The sequence below is a fragment of the Pinus tabuliformis genome, chromosome 2_1 (genome assembly GCF_031772625.1).
Source record: "Pinus tabuliformis cultivar Carrire ecotype Pingquan chromosome 2_1, CPIR1, whole genome shotgun sequence".
In the NCBI taxonomy this organism is placed as follows: domain Eukaryota; kingdom Viridiplantae; phylum Streptophyta; class Pinopsida; order Pinales; family Pinaceae; genus Pinus; species Pinus tabuliformis.
This window is the reverse complement of record NC_142299.1, coordinates 36,501,877-36,526,896: the sequence shown is the minus strand read 5'-3', so window position 1 is coordinate 36,526,896 and position 25,020 is coordinate 36,501,877. Positions and strand designations below refer to the sequence as shown.

Here is a 25,020-nt window from a genome sequence, read left to right as displayed (position 1 = left end):
GCGAAGAAGAGAAGGACGAAGAAGTCGAAGTGTTTGGGTCTCTCTCCATTCTTATGGAAGTGCGAAGTTAGGGTTTCTGTGCTGGGAAAGTCTGAGGTTCGATTTTGGAAGCAAGAGAGAAAGGAAGGAAAGTGAAAGTCTCTTAGGGCATCTTACTAGCCCTAGGACTTAAGTCAAGGCAAGCGAGGTTAAAGGGAAGGCAGTTAGAGGGGGATCAAAGTCTCCTAGAGAAGCAATAACAGTGGCAACAGTTACTGGGAGCATAATTTCAGATCTACTGGGAGGTCGAAGATATTTCAGCAGGAGGCCGAGGAAGACTTGCTCTTGGAGGGTATTTGTCTCAATTGAAAGATCTGAAAGATAAGAAGAGATTTTACAGGTTATCCCCTCAAGAGGAGGGGTTTTGGCCCTGGCTTGCAGCCTATATACTGTGTCATTGTTCTTAGTGTTTTTGGTAGCTGTTTGATGTATTACACATTGGAATAAGAAAGATCAAAGCTAATAAGTAAAAGGTAACACAAACAATTATCGAGTTAAGAGAATCAACATATACATTGCCCTATTGAGTTCTCAACATGATGCATCTCAACTTTTCTTCCAAGAACATCTTCCGCTGCTCACAAGTACCCTGATATAGTGTGGAGAGAGAATCCCACATCTCTTTGGCAGTACCTTTGCGAACTATGTGTGAGACTATATGATCTCAGACTCCATCCAAGATCAACCGCTTCGCCCTTGCCATCTCCTTCCTGTATTTTTTGAGCTGATCTGCATGCTGGGGAACTGCCACCACATTATCTATTTAGGCTTTCAGGGCATATTCATCTAGAAGGAAGGGAATCCTATCCTTCCAGATGAAATAGTTGGAAGCGCCATCCAACCTATCCTGATCTCTAAGCCTTGCTGCGGCCATCTCTGAATTTGTCAAAAACTCCCTCTTTCCCTATGCTTGGCTGCTGCTTTCCTACTCGCACTCCCTCCTGGAATGCGCAGATCTATTAGCTGCTCTGCAGATTTGCAGCTAGAAATATTGAACTTCTAAGACTCGAAGTTCCCTGAGAAGAATCTTCCCTCTGTAGTGTGTGCTTTTCTCTTCCACCTGATGCTGGTTCTGGTACTGCAAAACCCACTGCGTCCAACCAAAAATATGCTCAACGAAAATCTGAGTTGCTGTTGCTCCCTCTGACTGTTGGAATCACAAACCCAGGAACTCGACTTTTTTGCAACTCTGCAATTGAAAATCGAATTTCTGCCCCAACAATTCGGCATGCCTGTCTGAGCACTGCGTAGCCTTTGAAAATTTCGGCCTGCTGCTCCTTTTGAGCAGCGAAATTTTCTCCTTTGCTTTTGATCTTTCTGGCTGATCACTTACGCTTTGATACCATGTGAAAATTTCAAGGCTAAAATCCTATTGCAGCAAATGGAAATTATTCTTCTAATTGTTAATTAATTTAACAATTTATTTGCTACGGCAAATACTGAATAAATCACAATACAACCTTCACAAATAAAACTGCGGAAATAAAATAGTGCTGGAAACTGAAAAAATACTAGCACACACATAAAAATGACACCGTTATTTTTGGACAATTGTCCTTGTAAACACCCAACTTGGGAAAACAGGTGGCCCAACTAAGGGTTTTTATTATCATGCAACAGTGAAATATGAGTACAATCTATGGATGGCCAACTGGCAATCCAAACAATAGGAAAATCTGGGCAAGATTATCCAAGGGAATTGCCCTTCTTCCACAAACAACCTCAATACAACTTTCCTTCAAAAAATCGTCCTCCTGGAACCCTTACACTGGTCTTTGCATAGTGCTTGCATAAGCCCTATGACGTCTAGCTCGGAACTGCCTCTGATGAAGTCGTTCTGCCTTTCTCTGCTAAGGAAATCACTTTTCCGACACTCTGACCCTCTGCTCCCCCTGGAATTGAAAACGAATTTTCCTCCAGCTAAATCAAGTTGCTCTTGTGAAGCAACTGCGCAGTCCTCTGCGTTGCCTCACTAGAAATAACTCGACCCCTTGTTTCTGCCTCTTCGAATTTGGAATACTTCCTCCGGATCACTGTCTCTGCCCCTCACTGACTCCGCTTCGATCTCTGCCTCTCCAAAAACCACTGTTGCTCTCTGGAAATCGATCTGCCAAGGAAATCGAACTCTTGGTGTGTCTTCTCCAAGTGCCCATTGACTTCTTCTTATAATCCTCTGTTGGGACTTCAACGACCAAGATTAAATCTTAATCAAGGGCTAGGTGTGAAAATTCGAGAAGCCGCGAATCACTACTGCCGCAACTGATTATATTTCTCCTACTCAATCAAGTTATTTATAGTATTATACGGTAAACATCGAAATAAATACAATTGCAGCCTTCACAACTTAAATAATATGCGGAAACAAGAATCTAAGCAAGAAAGAAATAACACACACAAGAGACACCGTTGTTTTTGGACCAATGTCCTCGTAAAAACCGAATGTAGGAAAACCGATGCAACAACTGAGGGTTTGTATTATTAAGCAACAATTTTTGAGTACAATTCTTCGGATGCCCAAACTAGCAACCCTATACAGAGATTTAACTGGACAAAAACTTGTGAGATGATCTCACCCTGTCACTAGAAAATCCGGCATTGATCTGCACTGGAGATGAGCCTTTGCTAAGTCTCTGCGCAGTACTGCGTCACACCCACGTAGTCACTGCGTCACTGCTGCTAGGACTGCGCTGCACCTCTGCTGGTTAGAAACTTCGGCCCTCTATCCTCTCGGTCTCACACTTCGGCTTTGACACTTGATCCAGACTGTTTCTCAGCAGAATTTTAGACTCCTTCAAAAGCTTTGCCTTGCCACAACGTAGCTTTGTGTGGCCCTGTGTCAACCTCTCTAGACGTCTTTCTATCCTCTTTGCATTGCACTCTTCGGATCAGGAAAACTTCCTCCGGAAATTATCTCTGCCCCAACTGCAAGAAGTCACCTCGACCACTTTCCGGCAACTGCTACGCTGCTCTCTTTAGAAATCGATCTCTTGATCTCTCACTCGATATTTTTTTCCAAATGCCCGGCAAGCCTCTTCTTATAATCCTCTCGTTGATCAATCAACGACCCAGATTAGATTCTAATTAATGGCTCAGATCATTTTGGCTTGATCCTCGTCTTCTTCTAGAAGTTTCACCCCCAGTTTATTTAATACCCTTTAACTATTTTAATTTCCTAAGTTTAGACTTAGGCACCCATTAAAAATAATTAATTATTTTAATAAAACTGTCTCCGGGTGGAATTTCCCAAAATGATTTATGGGTATTCTGGCATACATGTGTCTTAGCCTCCCTGCAAATTTTGAGGCTTAGAGCACATCCGATGCTACCAAAAATCAACACTAGGATCATCTCGAAGTCGATTTGTGTGAGTTTCTAGACTATTCTCACTTTGACCTAAAAAAATGATTAATTAACCAGTTTTCCTAAGTTTAGACTTAGGGAACATTTAAAAAATTGGTTAATAATCTAATTAAGTCATCTCTATATGGAATTTCCAGAAATGATTTCTGGGTTTTGGAGATCTCATGCATTCTAGCCTTTCCACCAAATTTCGTGGCTAGAACATATCTGATGTAACATAAACTAACAACTGTTAAGAATGTCTTTGAATGATGGCTGCGTCAAAGATGATGATCTTCATGTCTAACTGCTGCAAGTGTGTATGGAGAAGGAGATAACTTTTGTAGAGGTATCTTCAAATATGCCAACAAAAAGTGATCTTCAAGCTGCCCTTCCATCACCTTAACTCTGATACCATGGTTAGAAACCAAGATGCTAGTAGATTAGTGTAGGTTTCTCTTAACTTGATGATTACTCGTGAATGTTTGTTGGCTTCTTATTAAATTTATGTTCTTCAAAAAGTGATCTTCAAGCTGCCCTTCCATCACCTTAGCTCTGATACCATGGTTAGAAACCAAGATGCTAGTAGATTAGTGTAGGTTTATCTTAACTTGATGATTACTTGTGAATATTTGTTGGTTTCTTATTCAATTTATGTTCTCTTCCTCAAGTAATTACCAAAAATGTATAAAACATGAAGATCACAATAGACAAAGAACACAAGAAGTTAGACTCCAAATCCGGGCAAAACCCCACAAAGGGGAAATCCCAAAATTCCTCTTCTTATAGAATCAGATCAAAGTGAGATACCCAAGACCCAAGACCAAAACCAAGACTGCCACAAAGACTCCAAGTCAACCCTCCTCCAAGTCTCTTCAACATGTCAAAGTCAATAAAAGTCAATGCTGGTCAAACTTCTGAAATTTGGTCAATTCCTGAAATTTCAGCCTCCCTGAATTTTCGGCCCCTATAATTTTGGCCCCCTGAAATTTCAGGCTTGCAATACCTTAGACAAATTCGCTCGTGTGAGCAGAACTAAGGCAGAAGTCAATTCGTCTTCTCTCTCCTTTGACCTCCTCTCTCCTTTGACTTTGCTGATTTTTCGTGTCATCCTGGCACAAAAATTGATGTGGATGGTGAGTGAGTGAATGAGGTCGAACTCCTTGTATTTATACATGTCCAGTAGGTCAAATAGCTGCCTCTTTAGGCCGATTTGTCCAAGAGGGCCGACTTGGTCTTCTGGATGACAAATTGACCTTTTTGGCTCAATATTTTTCTTTTTCTTTTTCTTTACAAAAGTCCAAATGGGACTTTGACTCTATTACATTCTTTGACTCATAATGAATTGTCTTTCTGACTAATAAACTCTATAAGCATGAAGAACATGCTTTGACTAGAAATACAATAGTAATAATGAATGTAATAAATACATCAATAGTACATTTGAATTATGTTATGAAGACCAACGCTAGTTACATTTTCAACAGATTTGACTAGGGCAGATTGATACATTTACCCATGGGGCCATGTTGATTTGGCTAGAGTTAAATGGCCCACGATGCTCACATTGTGCTATGGGATGGAGTGATCTATTTTTTTATAGAGTAGGCTTGAATTTTTTATTGATTGAGGTTTTTCACCCAATAGAGGGGTAAACAATTCTAGTCTAATGTTGAGTTGTGATGTAGGCCCCATTAGTGAAGAGGTTTCTTGTGATGAGAAGCCACCTTGATGAGTCTCTACTCCACATTAGAGCTCTATATAAATAGATAGCACGTGAGAGGCAAATTATCAACATAGCAAGCTCATTAAATCTTTCTAGTGGAGGAGAAATTGGTCCAAGGAGACATCTGTTACTGAAGATCATCTTTACCATTTCTATCTTTTTCTGGCCGCATGCGTGAGAGGACAAGTTTGACCAGCAGCTTGACTAGCCGCACGTGTGAAAGAAGGACGAGCTTTTTGACCAGCTGCATGTGTGAAAAAGAAGGCAAATTTGACCATAGTTGATTGAACTATTTGACTAGTTTTTGGAGGCCGCCCGTGTGGGTTTGACTGCAGGCTGACTGCAGGCTGCACGTGCGGATTTGATCACAGGAGTTGACGCAGGGGCGAATTTGACCGCAGACTGCAGTTTGACCAACATTGACTTTTGATTGTTTTGACTGGTTTGACCAGCATTGACTTACAACTGTTTGACCAGGTTTGACTGACATTTGACTTGGATTATTGGCACAGATTTCTAGACCAATTTCTGATTTGTAACTTTGCTGAATAGACAATTTCTCCTCAGGGAAAGATTGCCGGGTTTTCTCCCAAGGTTGGGTTTCCTAGATGAAAAAGTTTTTCTATTGTGCATGGCTGTCTTTCTATGATCTTCACTGTTTCCGTTGCATTTACTATTGAAATTTTCTGTATATAGTGGCATCAAAACACTGTTTGAAAATCATTAGGAAGTAATTATCAGGCAAAAAATTGTATTCTACTACACTTGCCATAGAATTTCAACATTCTCTTGCTTGAGTTTCTGTTTGAATTCTTGTCTTAGCCTGACATTATTGTGTAATCTCTTCCCTTAACTCCTTATGGTTCTTTATCCATATTTTCCCAGAGTTTTGTTATAAGGCAGAAGATTTGCTTTGCAGCGAAGCACGTTTCATGCTCCATAGGCCTTTAGCCCATTCCTCTTTCACTCTGTTTTGACTTTCACCTATTCTTTCACATGGCCTAGTCTCTGCGGGTCTTAATCCTTTTTCTTTTACCCTTCTTAATTTATGGCTTGGTGCTTTTTCCTTTGTGCCTTGTTAACTTATGCGGGACATGGAGCATCAATCTCCCCACCCTTTCGTCCAAAGCTCTATAGGTGAACCTCTGCATGCCTTGCATGGCATAGTCTTTGTTGCAGAGTGTGGAGTTAGCACGTACCTTTACACAACCAAAGATCCACATACCTTTTTTCTTAATTGTTTTTTCACCTTTTGCCCATTCTTTGTGTGGAGTGTGGAGCAACAAGATCAGTTTGCTTTCTGTCCATACCTCCACTTGACTAAATCTCCGCAGATCTTCTTTTCCACAGCCAATATCAATGACGTTCGTTAGCTTCTATCAAGGCATAAATACATGCTTCAAGCTTGGAAGGTTTCTTAAGCACAAAATGACTAGAGAATTAACCTCTGCCATTTCAAATGGTTGAGGATTCAATTTGCATCTAGGAGTGACATAGTTCACCCTTGAGAGAGGCTGCTTGTATCTTTGTCCCATTGGCTGTCTTTGGCCATATTATTGATATGTTATAGGCACAAAATAACTAGAGAAATAACCTTTACCATTTCAAATGGTTGAGGATCCAATTGGGATCTGGGAGTGACATAGTTTCACTCTTGACAGAGGTTGCTTGTATCGTTGTCCCATTGGCTGCCTTTGGCCATATTATTGATATGTTATACACGTTTCCTTGTCCGACTTGCTATCTTTTGGGGTTGTTATTGATTTGTTATACATGAAATTCATCAGATATCAAATTCTTGAGAATTTGCTGTGTTTTATTAATTGAACCAGTTTTATACCACTATATATTTATTTGTGTTAGCAATACAAATGTATTCATTCATTCAGGCGACTCACCCTGGTTCATATTGTGGAAATCTGGGTGCAAGGATTCAAGGAATCATGGTTAGATTGTTCATTCTAATAACTTCTTGTGCCTAGAAAAATGGGAATTGTAGGGTCGTCAAATTATTTTTTCTTTTTATCTAACATTTTGCATGATAAGTAAATATCAAGCCGGTTAGGTTTGTGGTTCGTTTCTGATTTTATTCTTTTTATACTGGCAGCTAGAGGAAGAAGCTGCTGTGTCACAGCGTAGTCAGGTACTAAATTTTCTATAGACTTTATGTTTGCTTCTTTAGTTACATGTTTGAAACATTTTTATATTGCTAGGAAACTATTTGATGCATTGGAATTTATATGGAACAAGTTTAATTCGTCTGTCAGTCATTCTTTCCAGGATTAAAACTATTCTCTAATTCTGAAATCGTTATAAGAACATAAAATTGTGTTTTTGTGCAACCCAACTCTGTTTTGCTAGTCATTGAAGAACTTATATATGCAAAGTGCTGACTTTGGATACAGAGTTGAGTATTCAGAATTTCAAGTTTTCTCTTAATTTTTTTTCTCTATGATGTGAGATTTTGTCTTGGAGGACCATGAACTTGGGAATTTTTTTTTATCGCTGATTTTATGAGATGCTCAAGACTTCGTATCTAGACCTAATTTTAGATGATAATTTTGTTTAATTCGATCATGATTTACTAGATTGACATATAGAGGGGAAGAAGGCCTGTGTTACTTCATAGCTTCACAACTGGTTGGATATGTTGTGTCTCAAATTTCCAACAAGAGGCTTCTTAGTTCCAGATCACCTTTTGTGGACAAGTCACTTCGTCATCCCTTATAGTTATCTAGGAATTCTCTTCTTGGGTTGTTAAAGCTTGAGTTGGCATGTACAAAATTTTGGAGTACTTGGGAATGAAACTTGGCAATTATATGACCCAAGGAGAAAAAAACCATTATTACTACATTTGTTTAAGTGTTCCACGTTCTCTTTGCCTTAGAGGAGGATTTTTGGACTTAGAGTATTTTGGAGCATTAAGAATTTTTTGTTTTTATTTTTGTGGGGGTGGGGGGGAAATCCTTTTGGAAGCTTTGACGACATTGAGGTCCTTTGAAAATGGGGGTGCTGAGGACTCGTCATAGTTAGATGTTGGGAGAAACCCAATTGATGCCCGATGGGATTGTGCCACCATCCTATAGTGTCGGGGTGTTGAGGGGTTGCCCTAGTTTCTTTGGTGGAACTTCACAAAGAACATGGCTACATTGCATAATTGTCTCTCTAGTAACAATCATTTTGAGGGATTGCCCTACTTGATATTTGGGGACTCCCATGAAGAGCTTGATTGCATTGTGTCAGTAGCCTTCATAATCAAGGAGTGCAGGTATTGTCCTACTCCAAGATGGTGGATTTCCCATGGGAAGCTCGATGACACTAAGTCTTGTGGAGTTGGGGGTGTTGAGGGGATTTCCCCCCTTGATCATTGAAGGAACTCCATGAGGGGCTCGTTAGTATAGCATGAGGATCTTTGGAGTCGGGGAACTCAACTATTTGGGTCAATAGACTGCAAGAACCAACATATGCCACGTGGGTAGATTGTAAGTAGGTGGGACCCAAGGTGGACTAATACGTGGAATTGACAAGGGGCCTTGAGATCATAGTTTTAAAAACCGGAACTTGTGATTGGACCTGTCCACCTAATAAATCGGGTTTTAATCCGGAACCGGTCAAATCGAGACTGGTTAGATCTCAATGAACTGGTCATAAAAAAATACATGAAATAATTAGTTTTTATTAAAAAAAAACTATTTTTAAGATTTAAAATCATGATTCCAAACCAATAGAGAGAAAATATGCAAGGTTTGCTCATCCATATACCATGTAAAGGTGAATATATCAAAATGGCATCGAGTGCAATACATATCATCACCAAAATACATAATCAATGAGGCTCTAATTGGCCTCTATAGTCTGAAAACAATGCTCTAAGCTATGGGGCCACTGACCTACTACATGTCTACATATCAGTGATGAACAACATGATCACTCGTCATCATGATCAAACTCATCACCACTACTGGACAAGAGATCATCAACTTGAGCTACATAAATAATATGGCTCAATGTTTGAGGACTCCTCTACAACTTTAGTAGTAGTAGTAGCAAAAATAGACATAAAAACTACAAATTACTGATCAACATGGTCACTCATGAAAGTCATCATTGATTCAACGCTACTAGAAATGGGATCATCAACAAGAGATACATAAACATCATCTAGCTCAAAGTCTGCAGACTTGGATTGCTTAACTTTATAACATGATAGAAACTGAAAAGGTTTAACATGCCTAACCAATGATTTTGGTTTGAGTGAAGGGTTCATCTTCTCGACTTTATCTTGTGGTAGAAAAAGATTAGCATGCCTAACCAGTTGTTTTCCTTTGAGTGAAGGGTACAATCTTGTTAAGGCCATGGTAGAGGAGTTCAACAATCAATACCACCAACATCAACAAAGTTCAACAATCAATGCCACCGAGATCAAGGTTCTTAAAAGGCTTCATGCCCTTGATCAAATGCCAATCTCATACCCTCACGCATGATAGAATCAAATGGAAACATTGCAAACCCCCAAACCATGAAATCTTGAAAACCATTAAGTTTGTTGAATTTTGAGTGAAATCTAAACTTTTAGTTTATCCATATGAAATCCATTGAGGTCGAAATAACTCTCAAACTTCCTGAGTCATTTCATGGCAATGTTGAAATTTTAAGTAAACAATTTCATCCTTTTACTTTAAGAATTTAACATTACCATTAATTGCCAACATTACTAGGGTTGAGACGTGTCAAGAAAATGAGAGGGTAGGCATGCTTTTCTTGGAGGGACTATTTTTGGAGGAAAACAACCCCAAATTTCCCTCAAAACAACTTCAAAACTCACAAAACTGCCTTCTATGGGGTTTATAGACGCCCTGGCATGGAACCAGGCGGTTTGACCATAAATCGACCGATTTGATCTAGTTTTTGTGAAATTTGGGCGAAATGGACCCTTCAACCGAGTTTTTTGGCCGGTTTGACCCGGTGACCCAATGAATCGGTTGGTTTGACTGGTTTTCCGGTCAAGCTGATTGGTTTTTAAAACTATGCTTGAGATGATGTGGCATGGTGATTGGGCATGGGTGTTTTAGTTGGGGCCTGGGCTCTAATTTTATCACAAGTGGCAGTGATAAGAGAGTATAATGACATAGCTTGGGCTTAGCACTATATTCCAAAGAGGAGGTGTTTTTCATATAAATGCCAGAGGTTACCTTCACATGATGTGTATGGTATAAATAATTAAAGGGAAAATTAGGTGGTTGTGGATAAGGTTGGAAGGATCAACAACAACTATAGCATGAGGTTCAATAAGGCATAGCTTCAGCTATGTTAGGCCATTTTTATATATGAAGATCCATTGGAAACAAGAGAAGACAAAGAATTTGATGGAAGGGATTTCCAGATCAGCAATATTCGATCAAGGCATGCTACCTGTCAAGAAGATGAAAGGTTAAACATTTAGTGAAATTTGGGTTGGTGCATAATGTATATTGTTTGTATAGGAAACCTCGTGGATAGCTTGTTGGTGTTGATACAATTAATGAGAGAATGTGGAGTTGCCTAAGAGATGGTGCAACACAATTTGAGCATGCAAGGAGAGGTGACGCAATTTCTGGCCGAAAGAGCAGAGGAGGGGTGACGCAGTCACCAAGGGAGGCTCATGCAGAGCCCGTGTCAGCCTGATTGGGTGACGCTATTGTGGCAGAGGGTAGTGCAACGATTATTGGGCCAACGCAAAGACTGTTGAGTCTCGTTTTTCCGGTTGCAGAGGCTAGAGGTGCAACGCAGACTTCATCTGGAGTTGCTGGTGGGGTGCTGATTCTGTTGGTGCAGAACAATACCTAGTGGGGTAGAAGCAAAGTAGAGGGAATCAATTCCTCAGAAGATTTCTTGCCAAGAAATCTAGATCCAGTGCTAAGTAGCAGCAAAGAGAGATTAGAGAGGGGTGGTTCGATAGTTGTTAGTAGAAGGATTTCCGTGAAGGAAATCGAAATTCAGAGGGATCTTGTTCCTTAGAGGATTTCTAGCGCCAAAGAAATCCAAATCTGAGTTTTGTTGGGGCAGCAACGAAAGAGGGTGAAGAGAACCTGTTCGACACTCATTTGAGCAACGATGGCAGTTAATGCACTGAGGGATCATGACAGGTTGGATGGAACATCCAACTTTGTCATTTGGAAGGCCACGATCCTAGTAGTTTTGGACAAAAAACGCATCAAGGATTATGCCTTGAAGACGATCGTTGTTCTGGTTGATGTTGATCCTCTCAAGAAGTACGAGGAGGCTCAGGCAAAAGCGAAGTGCATGATCTTGGACGGAGTCAAGGATCATGTGATCCCACATATTGCTGAGAAGGACACAACAAGGGAAATGTGGGAGGCCTTGACCACATTGTACGAGGGAACTTCCATTCAGCAGAAGATGTTGCTTGAGTGTCAGCTGAGGCAGTTTTAGATGCATAAGAGAGAAGAAATCGATCCCTTCCTTCTTAGGTTGCAAGGGATCCATGACCAACTAACCTCCGTAGGGGCTACACCAGATCTTGAATTTATCGTCAGGACTGTCTTGAATGCAGTCATTGAAGACTGGGAAACCTTTGTCCAAAGCATCTTGGGTAGGGCTTCTCTTTCCAGTTGGGAGGAGATGTGGGCAGCTCTTCGACAAGGAGAGATCAGACAGTTGACCAAGGTGGGAAGCGACAACAAAAGGATCAGAGTCAAGAAGGAGGAAGAGGAGGATGTAGCTCTTGCATCAACGAGACAACAAGGGCAACAAAAGAAGAAGAAAAAGGACATATCCAAAGTCAGATGCTTCAAATGTGGAGAAATGGGTCATTTCCCCACACAGTGCCCTTGGAAGAAGGGCAAAGAAAGAAGAGAAGTTTGACCCAAAGGTTGCTCCAGTGAAAGCTGACGGAGGGGACAACGATGATGATTGTGCCATGAGTGCTCATGCACCTCTAGAGAAGAGGTGGGGCGATATTGAGCTGTAGTCGAGAGGACTACAAAATAAGGGCAGGATCCTTGAGGTGCCCAAACTCTTGGATCACATACGGCTACGGGAGCCTTTAATGACAATAGCAGAATGACGGGAGTTAGTCAGTGCGAGGGATGATGGAGCAACAGTGGCAGAGCTAGAGTGCCAAAGTCTAAAGCAGCGTAGTGGAGTGTTGCAGCAGTGCAAGAGGCACAGAGCAGATACAACAACATCGTAGTAGCATCAGAGGGTCATAACAAATTAGCAGCAGAGGTAGCTTCAATGTCTAGGGGCATCCAGACTCATCAGCATGTCAGCTTTTGGGTGACTCTTCGGTTGCTTACTTCTTAGCAACTGAGTTGCAGTGCAGCAGTTAGCAGTGGCAGTGCTATGGGTAGCATGATGTAACATATTGAGAGGGAGCTGCAGTACAGATGCAACAGTGACAGTGGCAGTGTCATGGGTAGCAGTACAGATTGCAGCAGCGTAGTGGATGAGGGGCAGCAGGTCGAGCATCAACAACGCAGAGGACCAATGTCGTGGATCAGTGTGATACTTTTGCTAGGAAGTATTGCTAGAGCACATTCCTCGATAAGAGGGAGTGTTGATTTTTGGGTAGCATCGGATGTGCTCTAGCTCCAAAGTTTTGTGGAGGGGCTACAACACATGAGATCTCCAAGACCCAGAAATCGTTTGGTGAAATTCCACCCGGATTGTATTTTATTAAAATAATTAATATTTTTAATGGGGTTCCTAAGTCTAAACTTAGGAAAATTAAAATATTAATGGGTATTAATGAAAATATGGGTGAGAAGCTTCTAAGAGACGAGGATCAAGTCTAATTTAATCTTAGCCGTTGATTAGAGACTTAATCTCGGTCGTTGATTTCTCAACAAGAAAAGTATAAAGGGAGGCTTGGGGTCAGTTGGAGAACACACACACGCAGAGATTGAGGAAATCGATTGGGGAGATCTTGCAACTGAGGGGCAGTGATAGTTCAGGAATACAGGCAGAGGGGTAGAGAGAAACTTGTGGAGGCAGCGCAATAGTCGGGAGAGCAAACGTTGGGCCAGTTTGGGCCCACGCAGCCTTGATGTAGAGCCAGGAGGGCCAGCGCAGAGGAAGAGTTTCCCTCCATGCAGAAAGCCGGTGAGATGCCGGAATAGCCGGAAAAGCTGAAGCAAAGGGCAGAAGTCGGAACTACCGGGAATAGCTGGAATTGCCGGGAACAGCCAGAATTTCCGGGAACTGTCGAAACAGCCAGGAAATCTGACGCAGAAGGCAAAATTCGGAATTGCCGGAACAATCGGGAAAGTTGACGCAAAGGGCAGAAGAGGTGACGTAAAAATAGTCGGGGTTAGCCTATCTTGTGCCAGATCAGCCGGAATTCTGTGGGGTGAAGTGAGGTAAAACTTACTCAGATTTTCCTCCGGTGTTTTCTCTGTGAAGGATTGCTAGATGAGCATCCTAGATTTGTATTCAGATTTTTCTCCTGAATAATAATAAAACCCTCAAAGCTGTTACACCGGTTTTCCGGCATTGGGTTTTTGCGGGGACTATTATGTCCAAAAATAAGTGTTTCCTATGTATCTTGTTCTTTGCTCTATTTTCTGTTTCATGAGATCAAATATTTAATTAGTGTAGGCTGCAGAAGTAATTTGCTTCAGTATTCAGAATAATAACTTGATGAATGTAATTTAAAAAAATCAAGTTGGTGAAGCAGATTTAGATTTGTTGTAGTAGGGGTTCCTTGGACTAGGAATTTTCACAGGTTTTGCCCTGGTCATTGAACCAAAATCTTAATGTCTCATATTTGTGCTTGACTGTCTTCATATGATCCTTAAGTTTTTCTTCTATCTACAATTGCTGATCTCAAAAGTTTTGAAGAAGAAATCCGCATTTTAAATAATTGTAACAACATAGAACATTCAATTTTCTGCAAAGTACATTTAGTTTTTTGCAAAGTACATTCAATTTTCTGCATAGAATTTTCAATTTTCTGGAAAGAATTTTTAAATTTCTGCATAGAACTTTCAGATTTTAACATGGTATTAGAGCCTTGGTTAAGACAAGTCCAATGAGACCAGAGTGTTGAGAAATCTAGGGGCAGCTAATGCGTAAACTTCAAGATTCTTCTAATGTGTAGTTGTTGTTTGAGTAGAGGTAGGGTCCGTGAGGTCTTTCCTTTCCTTGAGATGATGATTGTAAAATGCGTGCGCTGCCTAAGAACGTGTCAAGTGTGGAACCCTTCTTTGGATGAGCTAGGGTTTTGAGGTCTTTTATGATATTCCTTAGTTTCTTCCTTGATACTCCTTAGATTTCTCGACCCTTGTGAATCCTTCTTGATGATTCGAGGTCCTCTTTGATGCCTTGACCTTTCTTGATATTTCTTTTGATGGTCATTCTACAAGCTGCCTTTCCTTGTCTTGTCACCTCAACTTTGATACCATGTTGAGAAATCTAGGGCCAACTAGATTAGGTGATTTCTCTTATTTGATAATTGCTTGTGCTGTATATTGCTTAACTTGATTAGCTTCTTCTTTCACTTAATTATAGTTAGTGTTCTTATCATCAAACAACTACCAAAACAATAAAGAACAATGAGACAAAACGACACAAGGTATAGGTGATTGACTAGGTCCAAAACCTCCCATGATGAGAGGAAAACCCACAATAAACTTCAATTGACGAATTCCAACACCTATGATCCTTGACCAACACCCATCCAAGACCAAGTCAAACTTTCTTCTTAATGAACTTTCTTCTAGCTACTTTGACCTAGTTGCTTCCAACAACTTTGGCAACCTCCAACTACTTCGACCTAGCAACTTCCAGTAACTTCAATCCCCAGTAACTCTCCAACAACTTTTGAGCACTTAAACTTGCCCAACAACTTTCCAGCACTTCGACTTGGGCAACAACATTCTAGCACTTTGACTTTGCCCAACAACTTTCCAACAATTCGACTTGCCTAACAACTTTCCAACACTTCGATTTGCCTAGCAACTTTCCAACACTTCGATTTGACCAACAACTTTGCAGCACTCCAATTTGCCCAACAACTTTCAAGCACTTCGACTTGCCCAACAACTTTCCAACGCTTCGATTTGCCCAACAACTATCCTTCACTTCGACTTGCCCAACAACTTAAGTAACCCTAATACAAGAGAGAGAGAGAGGCCCAAAAACGTCGATCTTGCTTTTCTTCTTCTTATCCTTGATTTTCGTCTTTTTCCAACTTCTTTCTTGAGGAGATCGAACTTGCTTCTTGTGTATCCAAATGAGGTCGAGTTCCTTCCTATCTATAGGCTTTTTAGGGGTACGAATTGCATCCATGAGGCTGACTTGATCTTCCTTGTAGGCCAACTTGTTGCCTGCCTGTTCACAAGGTCTTGGAGGGTCTTTGACTCTAATTTTGACTCAAATAAATTTTCTTTACAATATGTAACATGCCCAAAAGGGTCTTCCATACATGACAATGACTCAATTGACTTGTAGACTCGATGATAATCCCTAGAAGCAATCAATGGGTGTTTGACCTAAAAATAAATTTCCCTTGAGCATGAAACCCATGCCTCAAGAATGACAATAATACATTTATTTTTCTCTTTACACCAAATACATAAAATCATGATTACCTAGTTACATATTTCAACACTCCCCCTTAACTAGAGAGGTATTCATAATCCATACCAGGTACCTGGACATTCTCAAACTGAAGAATTCTCATAAGAAGAGTTAGATTGGTAAGTCATCTCATAAGCTACTTCCTTAGCTTATTCCAGAGCATGCCATCATGCCGATCAACATTGTCACATAGCAAGGCCTTGACTAACATCTCTATTTCTCCACAAGATCAGAGCACAATGTTAGCGAGACCAATGATTGACAGACACCATCATCATAGTCTCTTAAGGCACATACCCCATCTAGGAGTCACTGTTAGTTTTTGTAGCATCGGGTGTGTTCTAGCCATGAAATTTGGTGGAAAGGCTAGAATACTTGAGATCTCCAAAACCCAGAAATCGTTTTTGGAAATTCCACCTAGAAATGTCTCAATTAGATTATTAGCTAATTTTTTAAATATTTCCTAAGTCTAAACTTAGGGAATATGGTTAATTAATCAATATTGATTGAGATAAGGTGAGAATCATGTAGAAACTCACACAGATCGATAGGGAATTAATCTGGGCCACCCATTGTGTTTTAATTTTGGCCGTTGGTGCTCCAACAAAGGATTATAAGAAGTCGTGGATGGTAGATGGAGAAGACACTAGTTGCAGATGCTCAGTGATCTAGGCAGTTTGATTTCCCAGTGGTAGATGATTCAACAGTGAGATCGAGCGAGTGATTGAGTAAGAGGTGGCAGAGGGGTAGCATAGTGATTTTCCTGAGGAGTTTCCAGTTCTGGAGGAGTCAGAAGAGGAGGCTGTAATTGTTGAAGTTTCTAATTTTCCTTAGTTAGAAACCCTTCATGCACTTTTTCTAATTTATTCCTACGTACTTGTTAATTTTTCTTTAACAAGTTATTTACAAAGTAAACACTGAAAATAAACACCAGTGCATGCTCAACATATTACAGATCAACAACTAAAAGAAACAAGAACAAACACACCACATGACACCATTATTTTTGGACCAATGTCCCCGAAAAAACTCAATGCGGGAAAACCGGTGCAGCTATCTGAGGGTCTTCTTATTAAGCAATATCAGAGTACAATCTGGGTGCCGAAACTGGCCTACCCAACAGATTTCCTTAGCAGCTATACCTCACAGTTTGAGAGAAATCTCTTGGTTGAAACCCTGAAAAATCCTTCCAGTGGCTCCTCAACACAAAACTGCTCCTGCAACCCCAGCGTTTGCCCAAATTGGACTGCGTCAGCCCCTCTCTGTCTCACGCTGGCCCTGTGTCAGCCTTTCTAGCCCTGCGTCATCCCCAGGAGGCCCTGTGTCAGCTCTGGGAGCCTTTGCTTCAGCTGTGCTGGCCCCTCTGGTGCTCTGTGCAACACTTGGCTGCCTCTGCGTGGCCTTGCGTGAGCCCTTGCGGGCTCTGCGTCACCCTTCTTGGCTGCTACGCTGCTCTCCCGGCACAATCTCTGCCTTCTTTGTTTCTCTGTACTCAGTGCCCCTCAACTGCTCTCCCGATCACTGATTCTATCTCTCTTAGCAAACCCCACTCTAGAGAATAGAATGACTGATCATCTGGTGTACTCTCTAAGTGACCCTCAAGCTTCCTCTTATACTTTTCTTATTGACGATTCAACGGCCGAGATTAAGTCCCTAATGAACGACTACGATTAGATCTGGCTTGATCAATGTCTTTTGGACCACTCTAACACAGATTCATATTAATACTCATTAATATTTTATTTTCCCTAAGTTTAAACTAAGGGACTCCATTAAAAATATTAATTATTTTAATATCTCCTGATCTGTTTAGAATTTGCCCAAACTCTTTTTGGGTATTGGAGATCTCATGTGTCCCAACCTTTCCACCAAATTTTGTGGCTAGAGCACATCCGATGCTACCCTAAATCAACACTCCCTCTTAGCGAGGGTTGTGCTTTAGTAATACTCCTCACTGAGTATTACTCTAATCATCCGGCATCGGTACCTGTGCTGATGCTAGGCCTTTCTGCCCAACATCCTCTGCTCTGCTGCCTCTTGTATTGCTGCCCATGGTTCGACCACTGCCACTGCTGCATCTGTACGACAACTCCCTCTGCATCGGTGCTGCTGCTGTTCTTTTCTCTCAGCACTGCATCCGCACTGCACCTCCTCTCATCATGATGCATTGTGTTGCCCACTGCTGCACTGCAACTCAGTTACTGAGAAGTAAGTAACTGATCTCCCAACTAACCTCCCTGTTGGGCTAGAAACACCCACTGATGCTGAGGCTCCCTCTGCCACTGACAAGTGCTCCCTCTCTCTAACCTCTACGCTGCTGCAACAACTCCATGCATCTCGCACCGTTGCACACCTCTCTGTACCTTTCTGCACTGGTGCAACACTCCTATGCATCTCGCACTGCTGCAGCCTGCTAGCTCTGCGTTGTTTCGAGACCCCTGCACTGTAGCTCCCTCTGCCGCTCCATCCGCATCCGTCTCTACCCACCCAGCCTGTCCTGCTACTCCTCGTCGGGGCTTCCGTAGCAAGGTCTAATCCAAGAGGCTGGGTACCTCAAGGATCTTGCCCCTAATCACTTGTAGTCCGCCTGACTACAGCTCGATGTCTCCCCACTTCTTCTCAAGTGGCGCATGTGCACTCATGGCACAGTCATCGTCTGTCAAAACTTCCTTCTCTGCCTGTGCTAGCGTTGCCTTAGTCTCGAAAGGCTCTCCTCTACTCTTCTTCCTCGGGCACTGGGTCGCATAATGACTCGTCTCCCCACAGTGGAAGCACTTGATCTTGGAGAGATCTTTCTTCTTCTGCTTCTCCTGCTTTCCCTCAAATGCTAGGGCCACATCCTCCTCCTGCTTCACCTTGATCCCTTTGCTGCTACTACCTGTCTTTGACTGCCGTCTGATCTCTTCCTAGCGAAGAGCTGCCCACATCTCGTCCCAAGGTAGGGGAGTCCCTCTGCCCAGGATGCTCTGGACAAACACTTCCCACTCTCATGAGACAACATTCAGGGTTGTCCTCACCATAAGCTCCTAATCTGGTGTCGCTCCTATAGCAGTCAACTGATCACGGATCTCATTCAGTCCTTCGAGGAAGGAGTCAACCGATTGACCCTTCTTCATCTGATACGACCTCATCTAGTTCTCGAGCAACATTCTTCTCTGCACAGAAGTATGCTGGTAAAGGTTCTTTAGAGCCTCCCACATCTCAACTGTCGTTTCCTTCTCAGCTATATGTGGTACCACATGATCCTTGACTCCGTCAAGGATAATGCACTTGGCCCTTGCCATCGTCTCCTCGTACTTGTCGTTATCATTGGGGTCGACTGGGATAGCTATAACCTTTAAGGCGAAGTTCTTGACACGATTCCTGTCAAGCACTAATAAGATTTTTCCCTTCCAGACTGCGAAGTTCGATGCTCCGTCCAGTCTATCCTGGTCTCTTACCCCATGTAGTGCCATGACACTCCTCTACTTCCCTCTTGGAAGTTCTCTGTTTGACTCCTCTGAGTCTCTACTTCCCGTCTGGAAGTTCTCTTCTGGACTCCCTCTGAGTCTTGATTTCCCTCCTAGAAATCCTTCTGTCGCTTGTCGAGATGCCCCCTACTCTGATCGTCTTGTGCAACTGCACTGCTGATCCAGGTTCCTTGGCTAGAAACCCTCGGTAACAACTCCTTTCGCCCTGCTTTGTCAGGTACTCCACTCTGCAATATTCCTGCAGCTTTCTAGACTCCAACAACTGCCTCTCCGTGAACTGCGTTAGCCCCTCTCTGCCTCGCGCTGGCTCTGCGTCACCCTAGATGGGTCTGTGTCAGCCTTGGGATGCCTTGTGTCAGCCCTTTGGCCCTCTGCATCAGCAACGCTGGCCTCTTTGAGGCTCTGCGCAGTTCCTAACTTCTTTTGCATGGCTGGCTTTGGCTGGCTCTGCGTCACACTTCTTGGCTTTTGCGCTGCTAAAAACAACTTCTGTCACCTCTGGACAGCTGTTTTCTGCTGCTATTGCTACGCTCGGCTGATGTCTTTTAGTCCTCCTGTGATCTGCAATCACGCTCTGATACCATGTTGAAGTTTCTAATATTCCTTAGTTAGAAACCCTTCATGCACTTCTTCTGATTTATTCCTACCTACTTGTTAATTTTTCTTTAACAAGTTATTTACAAAGTAAATACTGAAAATAAACACCAGTGCATGTTCAACATATTATAGATCAGCAACTAAAATAAACAAGAACACACCACATGACACCATTATTTTTGGACCAATGTCCCCGGAAAAACCCAATGCGGGAAAACCAATGCAGCTATTTGAGGGTTTTCTTATTAAGCAATATTAGAGTACAATTTGTGTGCCGAAATTGGCCTACCCAATAGAGAATTTTCTTAGCAGCTATACCTCGCAGTTTGAGAGAAATCTCCTGGCTGAAACCCTGGAAAATCCTTCCGGCGGCTCCTTGGCACAAAACTGCCCCTACAACCCTAGTGTTTGCCCAAACTGGACTGCGTCAGCCGTTCTAGCCTTGCGTCATCCCCAAGAGGCCATGCGTCAGCTCTGGGAGCCTTTGCGTCAGCTGAGCTGGCCCCTCTGGTGCTCTGCGCAGTACTTGGCTGCCTCTGCATGGCCCTGCGTGAGCCCTTGCTGGCTCTGTGTCACCCTGCGTGAGCCCTTGCTGGCTCTGCGTCACCCTTCTTAGTTGCTGTGTTGCTCTTCTGGCACAATCTCTGCCGTCTCTGTTTCTCTGTACTCAATGCCCCTCAGCTGCTCTCCTGGTCACTGATTCCATCTCTCTTAGCAAACCCCGCTTTAGAGAATAGAATGACTGATCATTTGGTGTACTCTCCAAGTGACCCTCAAGCCTCCTCTTATACTTTTCCTGTTGACGATTCAACGACCGAGATTATGTCCCTAATGAACGACTAAGATTAGATCTGGCTTGATCCATGTCTTTTGGACCACTCTAACACAAATTCATATTAATACTCATTAATATTTTATTTTTCCTAAGTTTAAACTAAGGGACTCCATTAAAAATATTAATTATTTTAATATCTCCTGATCTGTTAAGAATCTGCCCAAACTCTTTCTGGGTATTGGAGATCTCATGTGCCCCAACCTCTCCACCAAATTTCGTGGCTAGAGCACATTCGATGCTACCCCAAATCAACAGTAATTATTCTTCAGGGGGCTACGTAGGGGCTGCGCGCAGTTTGATTTAGCTGTGGAGTAGACTGTTTCAGGTGTCGAAGGTTAGGAAAATTTCCAGAAGGCCTAGACAGAGATTTCCAACAACAGAGATAGGCAAGACGTCTGCTTTAGAGGGAGTTCTAGGCTGAAAGTACAAGGGACTACACAGAGCCAGCGCAGAGGTTGACGTAGATCATTTTGGGGGTCAGTTTTCGAGCCCAGATTGAGCCGAGATTGCTTGGAAAGGAGGGTAAAATTCCCTCAGATATTTTGTCCAGTATTTTTTTAAGATAGAAATGCCAGTTTGGCGTCATTTTATTGTAGTCAAAATTTCTGTTGCATAACAATAATAAAACCCTCATCTGCTGCACCGGGTTTCCTGCATTGGGTTTTTCTAGGGATGATTGTCCAAAAATGAGTCTGCATTGGGTTTTTCCGGGGACGATTGTCCAAAAATAACAATGTCAAAATTTTATGTGTGCTAAAATCTCTTACTTTCCAGGTTGCTATTTTTTCTGTAGTATTTTTATGGTGAAAATTGCAGTTGTGATCTTATTCGTTGTTTGTCGTAGCAAATAAACTGCATAATTAAATTTATAGTTAGAAGAATAATTTCCAGTTGCTGCAATAGATGAAATTTTCAGATGGTATCAGAGCGTAAGTGATGTATCGTGAAGCTCAAAAGCAGAGGAGAAAATTTTGTGGCTCAGGAGGAGCAGGGAGTTGAAATTCCTAGAGGCTATGAAATTCATTAACAAGCAGGCCGAATTGTTAGGGCAGGAGTTCGATTTAATTCAATTTGCTCGGGATTGTGATTCCAACAATGAGAGGGAGAAGCAACAACTCAGATTTTCATTGAACATATTTCTGGTTGGACGCAAAGGGTTTTGCAACAATTTGCAGTTGTAGAATCAACTTCAGGTGGAAGAGGAATAACTTAATAACACACAAATTGTCCTTCCTATGACCATGGGAAAAATTGACATTCAGGAGGCTTCAAACTTGTCTTCCAGGTTGGAGGACGAATTTGCTTGCTTGTCAAGATCAACTTCACAGGGTATCTAGTATATAGACAGTGGAGCATCAACTCATATGATAGGGGTTAGAGAATATTTCTCTAGCTACAAGGAGGAGCAGATGGACTTCCAGATTACTATGGGAAATAGAACGAAGTGTACTCTAGTAGGGAGAGGTACCATCGATTTTCAGAGGGAGTCATGAACAAGCACCAACGTTACAGATGTATTGCATGTCCTAGGATTGAGTATGACTCTAATTTCAGTATCCCAGTTCCAGGATAAGGGATAGGATATAAACTTCATAGGGAAGAAAGTGTTTGTCAAACACTCAAGCTGGAAGAAGGTAAGACAAACTGGAGTTTGAAGCAACAAATTGTACAGGTTACAGTTCGACTCTCCAATGCCACTAATAGGCAGTGACAATAGCAGTTGGAAGGAGCTGAATGAGTTATGACATAGGAGAATGGGACATCTACACCATGGAGCACTTAAGATGCTCAAGGAAACAATAACAGGGGTTCTAGAACTTGGCATGGAACACGATGATGTGTGCAGAGGATGCATTATTGGGAAGTATGCTAGGGCTTCATTCCCAAGAAGTAACAACAAAGCAGATGGCGTGTTAGGACTTATACATTCAGATATTTGTGGCTGATGTCCACTAGAGCTCTCAGTGGTGCTGAACACTTTGTCACCTTAATTGATGACTGTTCCAGTAAAACCTGAATCTACTTCTTGAAGACCAAAGATGAGGTCTTCAATCTTTTCAGGGAGTTGTTGCTGAGGTGGATTTCTAGCCAAGGAATTCGGATCAGCGTTGTAGTTGCACAGAGGATCGGAGAAGGCAACTTGACAAAAGGATTTCCAGGAGGGAAATCGGGACTTAGAGGGAGTCTAGAAGAACTTCCAGACAGGAAGTAGAGAGAGTCTGTAGGAGTCGAACCGAGAATTTCCAGGCAGGAAGTAGAGAGACTCGGAGGAGTCGACAGAGAAGAGTAGAGAGATGGCCGTGAATGGGCTGAGGGATTAGGATAGGCTGGACGAAGCGTCCAACTTTGTGGTTTGGAAGGCCAAGATCCTGTCCATTCTAGACAGACATCGCATGAAGGGCTTCGCCTTGAGAATAATGGTTATCCCAGTTGACCTGGTAGCTAATGAAAGGTATGAGGAGGCAATGGCCAAGGCAAAATGCATCATCCTTGATGGGGTCAAGGATCATGTGGTCCAACATATTGCCGAGAAGGAGACGGCAAAGGAAATGTGGGATACCTTGAAGACGCTGTACCAGCATACTTCCGTGCATAGGAAGATGCTTCTTGAGAATCAACTACGGTCATACCAGATGCAGAAGGGGGAGCAGATAGATCTCTTCCTCGGTCGGTTGAAGGAGATCCGGGACCAACTGACTTCCATAGGGGCCACACCGGATCAGGATTTGATGGTAAGAACCACACTAAACGCAATCTCCGAGGAGTGGGAGACATTTGTCCACAGCATATTGGGCAGGGCGAATCTTCCAGATTGGGAAGAATTGTGGGCGACTCTTCGTCAAGAAGAGATCAGACAACTGACCAAGACAGGATGTAGCAGCAAAGGAGTTTGGATCAAGAAGTAAGAGGATGCAGCTCTGGCATCTGCGAGAAAGTAGGAGAAGAGGAAGAAGAAGGACCTCTCCAAGGTCAAGTGCTTCCATTGTGGGGAACTGGGTCATTATGCGAACCAGTGTCTGAGGAAGAAGAACAAGCGAGAGGTGTTTGACTAAGGCAACACCAACGAAGGTGGAGGAAGAAGTTGAGGAGGATGACGATTGTGCCATGAGTGTTCATGTACCTCTAGAGAAGAGGTGGGGAGACATCGAGTTGTAGTCAGGAGGACTACAGGTGATGAGGGGCAGGATCCATGAGGTATCCAACAGTGCAGGAGTCCCCGGGCAGCGCGAGGTTAGCAAGCTGCAACAGTACGAGAGGGTTGCAATGGTGCAGGATGGCACAAAGAGATTTTCAACAGTGCGAGAGGCACGAGAGGGTTGCAACAGTGCAAGATGGCACAAAGAGAGATTTGCAACGGTGCGAGAGGCAGGGAGTTGTTGCAGCAATGCAGTGGCAGTAGAGGGAGCACTTGTTAGCGGAAGAGAGAGCTTCAACATTGGGAGTGTTTCTACCTTGACAGGGATGTCAGTAGTTGGGTGGATCAGTTACTAACTTCTGAGTAACTGAGTTGTAGTGCAGTAGCATGATGTAACATGATGAGAGGGGGTTGCAATGCAGATGCATTGTTGGGAGAAAGGACTAGCAACAACATGGATGCAGAGGGAGTTGCCGTACGGATGCAGCAGTGGCAGTGGCACGGCCATGGGAAACAACACAGGATGCAACAATGCAGAGGATGTCGAGCGGGGAGGCCTAGCATCAGCACAGGTACTGATGCCGTATAATTAGGGTGATGCTCAGTGTGGAGTATTACTAGAGCACAATCCTTGCTAGGAGGGAGTGTTGATTTGGGGTAGCATCGGATGTGCTCTAGCCATGAAAATTGGTGGAGAGGCTAAAGCACATGAGATCTCCAAGACCCAGAAATGGTTTGGGCAGATTCTACCCAGTTTAGGAAATATTAAAAAAATTAATATTTTTAATGGAGTTCCCAAGTCTAAACTTAGGAAAAATAAAATATTAATGGGTATTAATATAAAACTGGGTTAGAAGGTTCTAAAAGTATAAGAGGAGGCTTGAGGGTCAGTTAGAGAACACACTAGGGTGATCAGTCATTCATTTTGCTAGAGCGGGGTTGCTAAGCAAAGTTGAATCAATGATCAACAGCGAGGGGCAGTGAGTACTGCGTAGAGAGGTAGATACAGTGCCAAGAGACTAGTGCAGAAGTAGAGAGCGAGAGGCAATTGCCAGTTCAGGCCACGCATAGCCCAATAGGGACAACACTGAGGCTAGAGGGACTGCGTCATCCACGCAGAGGCTGTAGGAGTGATGTAGAGGGTCCTAGAGGCTGCGTAGTGCCTCAGAGGGCCGACGCAGAGAGGTTTGAGGCTGACGCAAGGCAACAGGAGGTTGACGCAGAGGCCAGAAGGGCCAATGCAAAGTTTCGTGGGATAGGTATTTTGAATACCTATTTCTGAATAGAGAGGTATTGC

At 42.7% G+C, this 25,020-nt stretch overlaps 1 protein-coding gene across 1 annotated transcript in view; it reads left to right on the top strand.

Moving 5' to 3' along the window:
• Positions 1-25,020, top strand: part of ATGRIP (Golgi-localized GRIP domain-containing protein) — a 456,132-nt gene that overhangs the window by 76,620 nt on the left and 354,492 nt on the right. Inside the window, exon 6 of the mRNA XM_089402096.1 lies at positions 7,212-7,247. Within this exon, the coding sequence (XP_089258222.1) occupies positions 7,212-7,247 (36 nt within the window). The remainder of the gene's footprint in view (positions 1-7,211; positions 7,248-25,020) is intronic.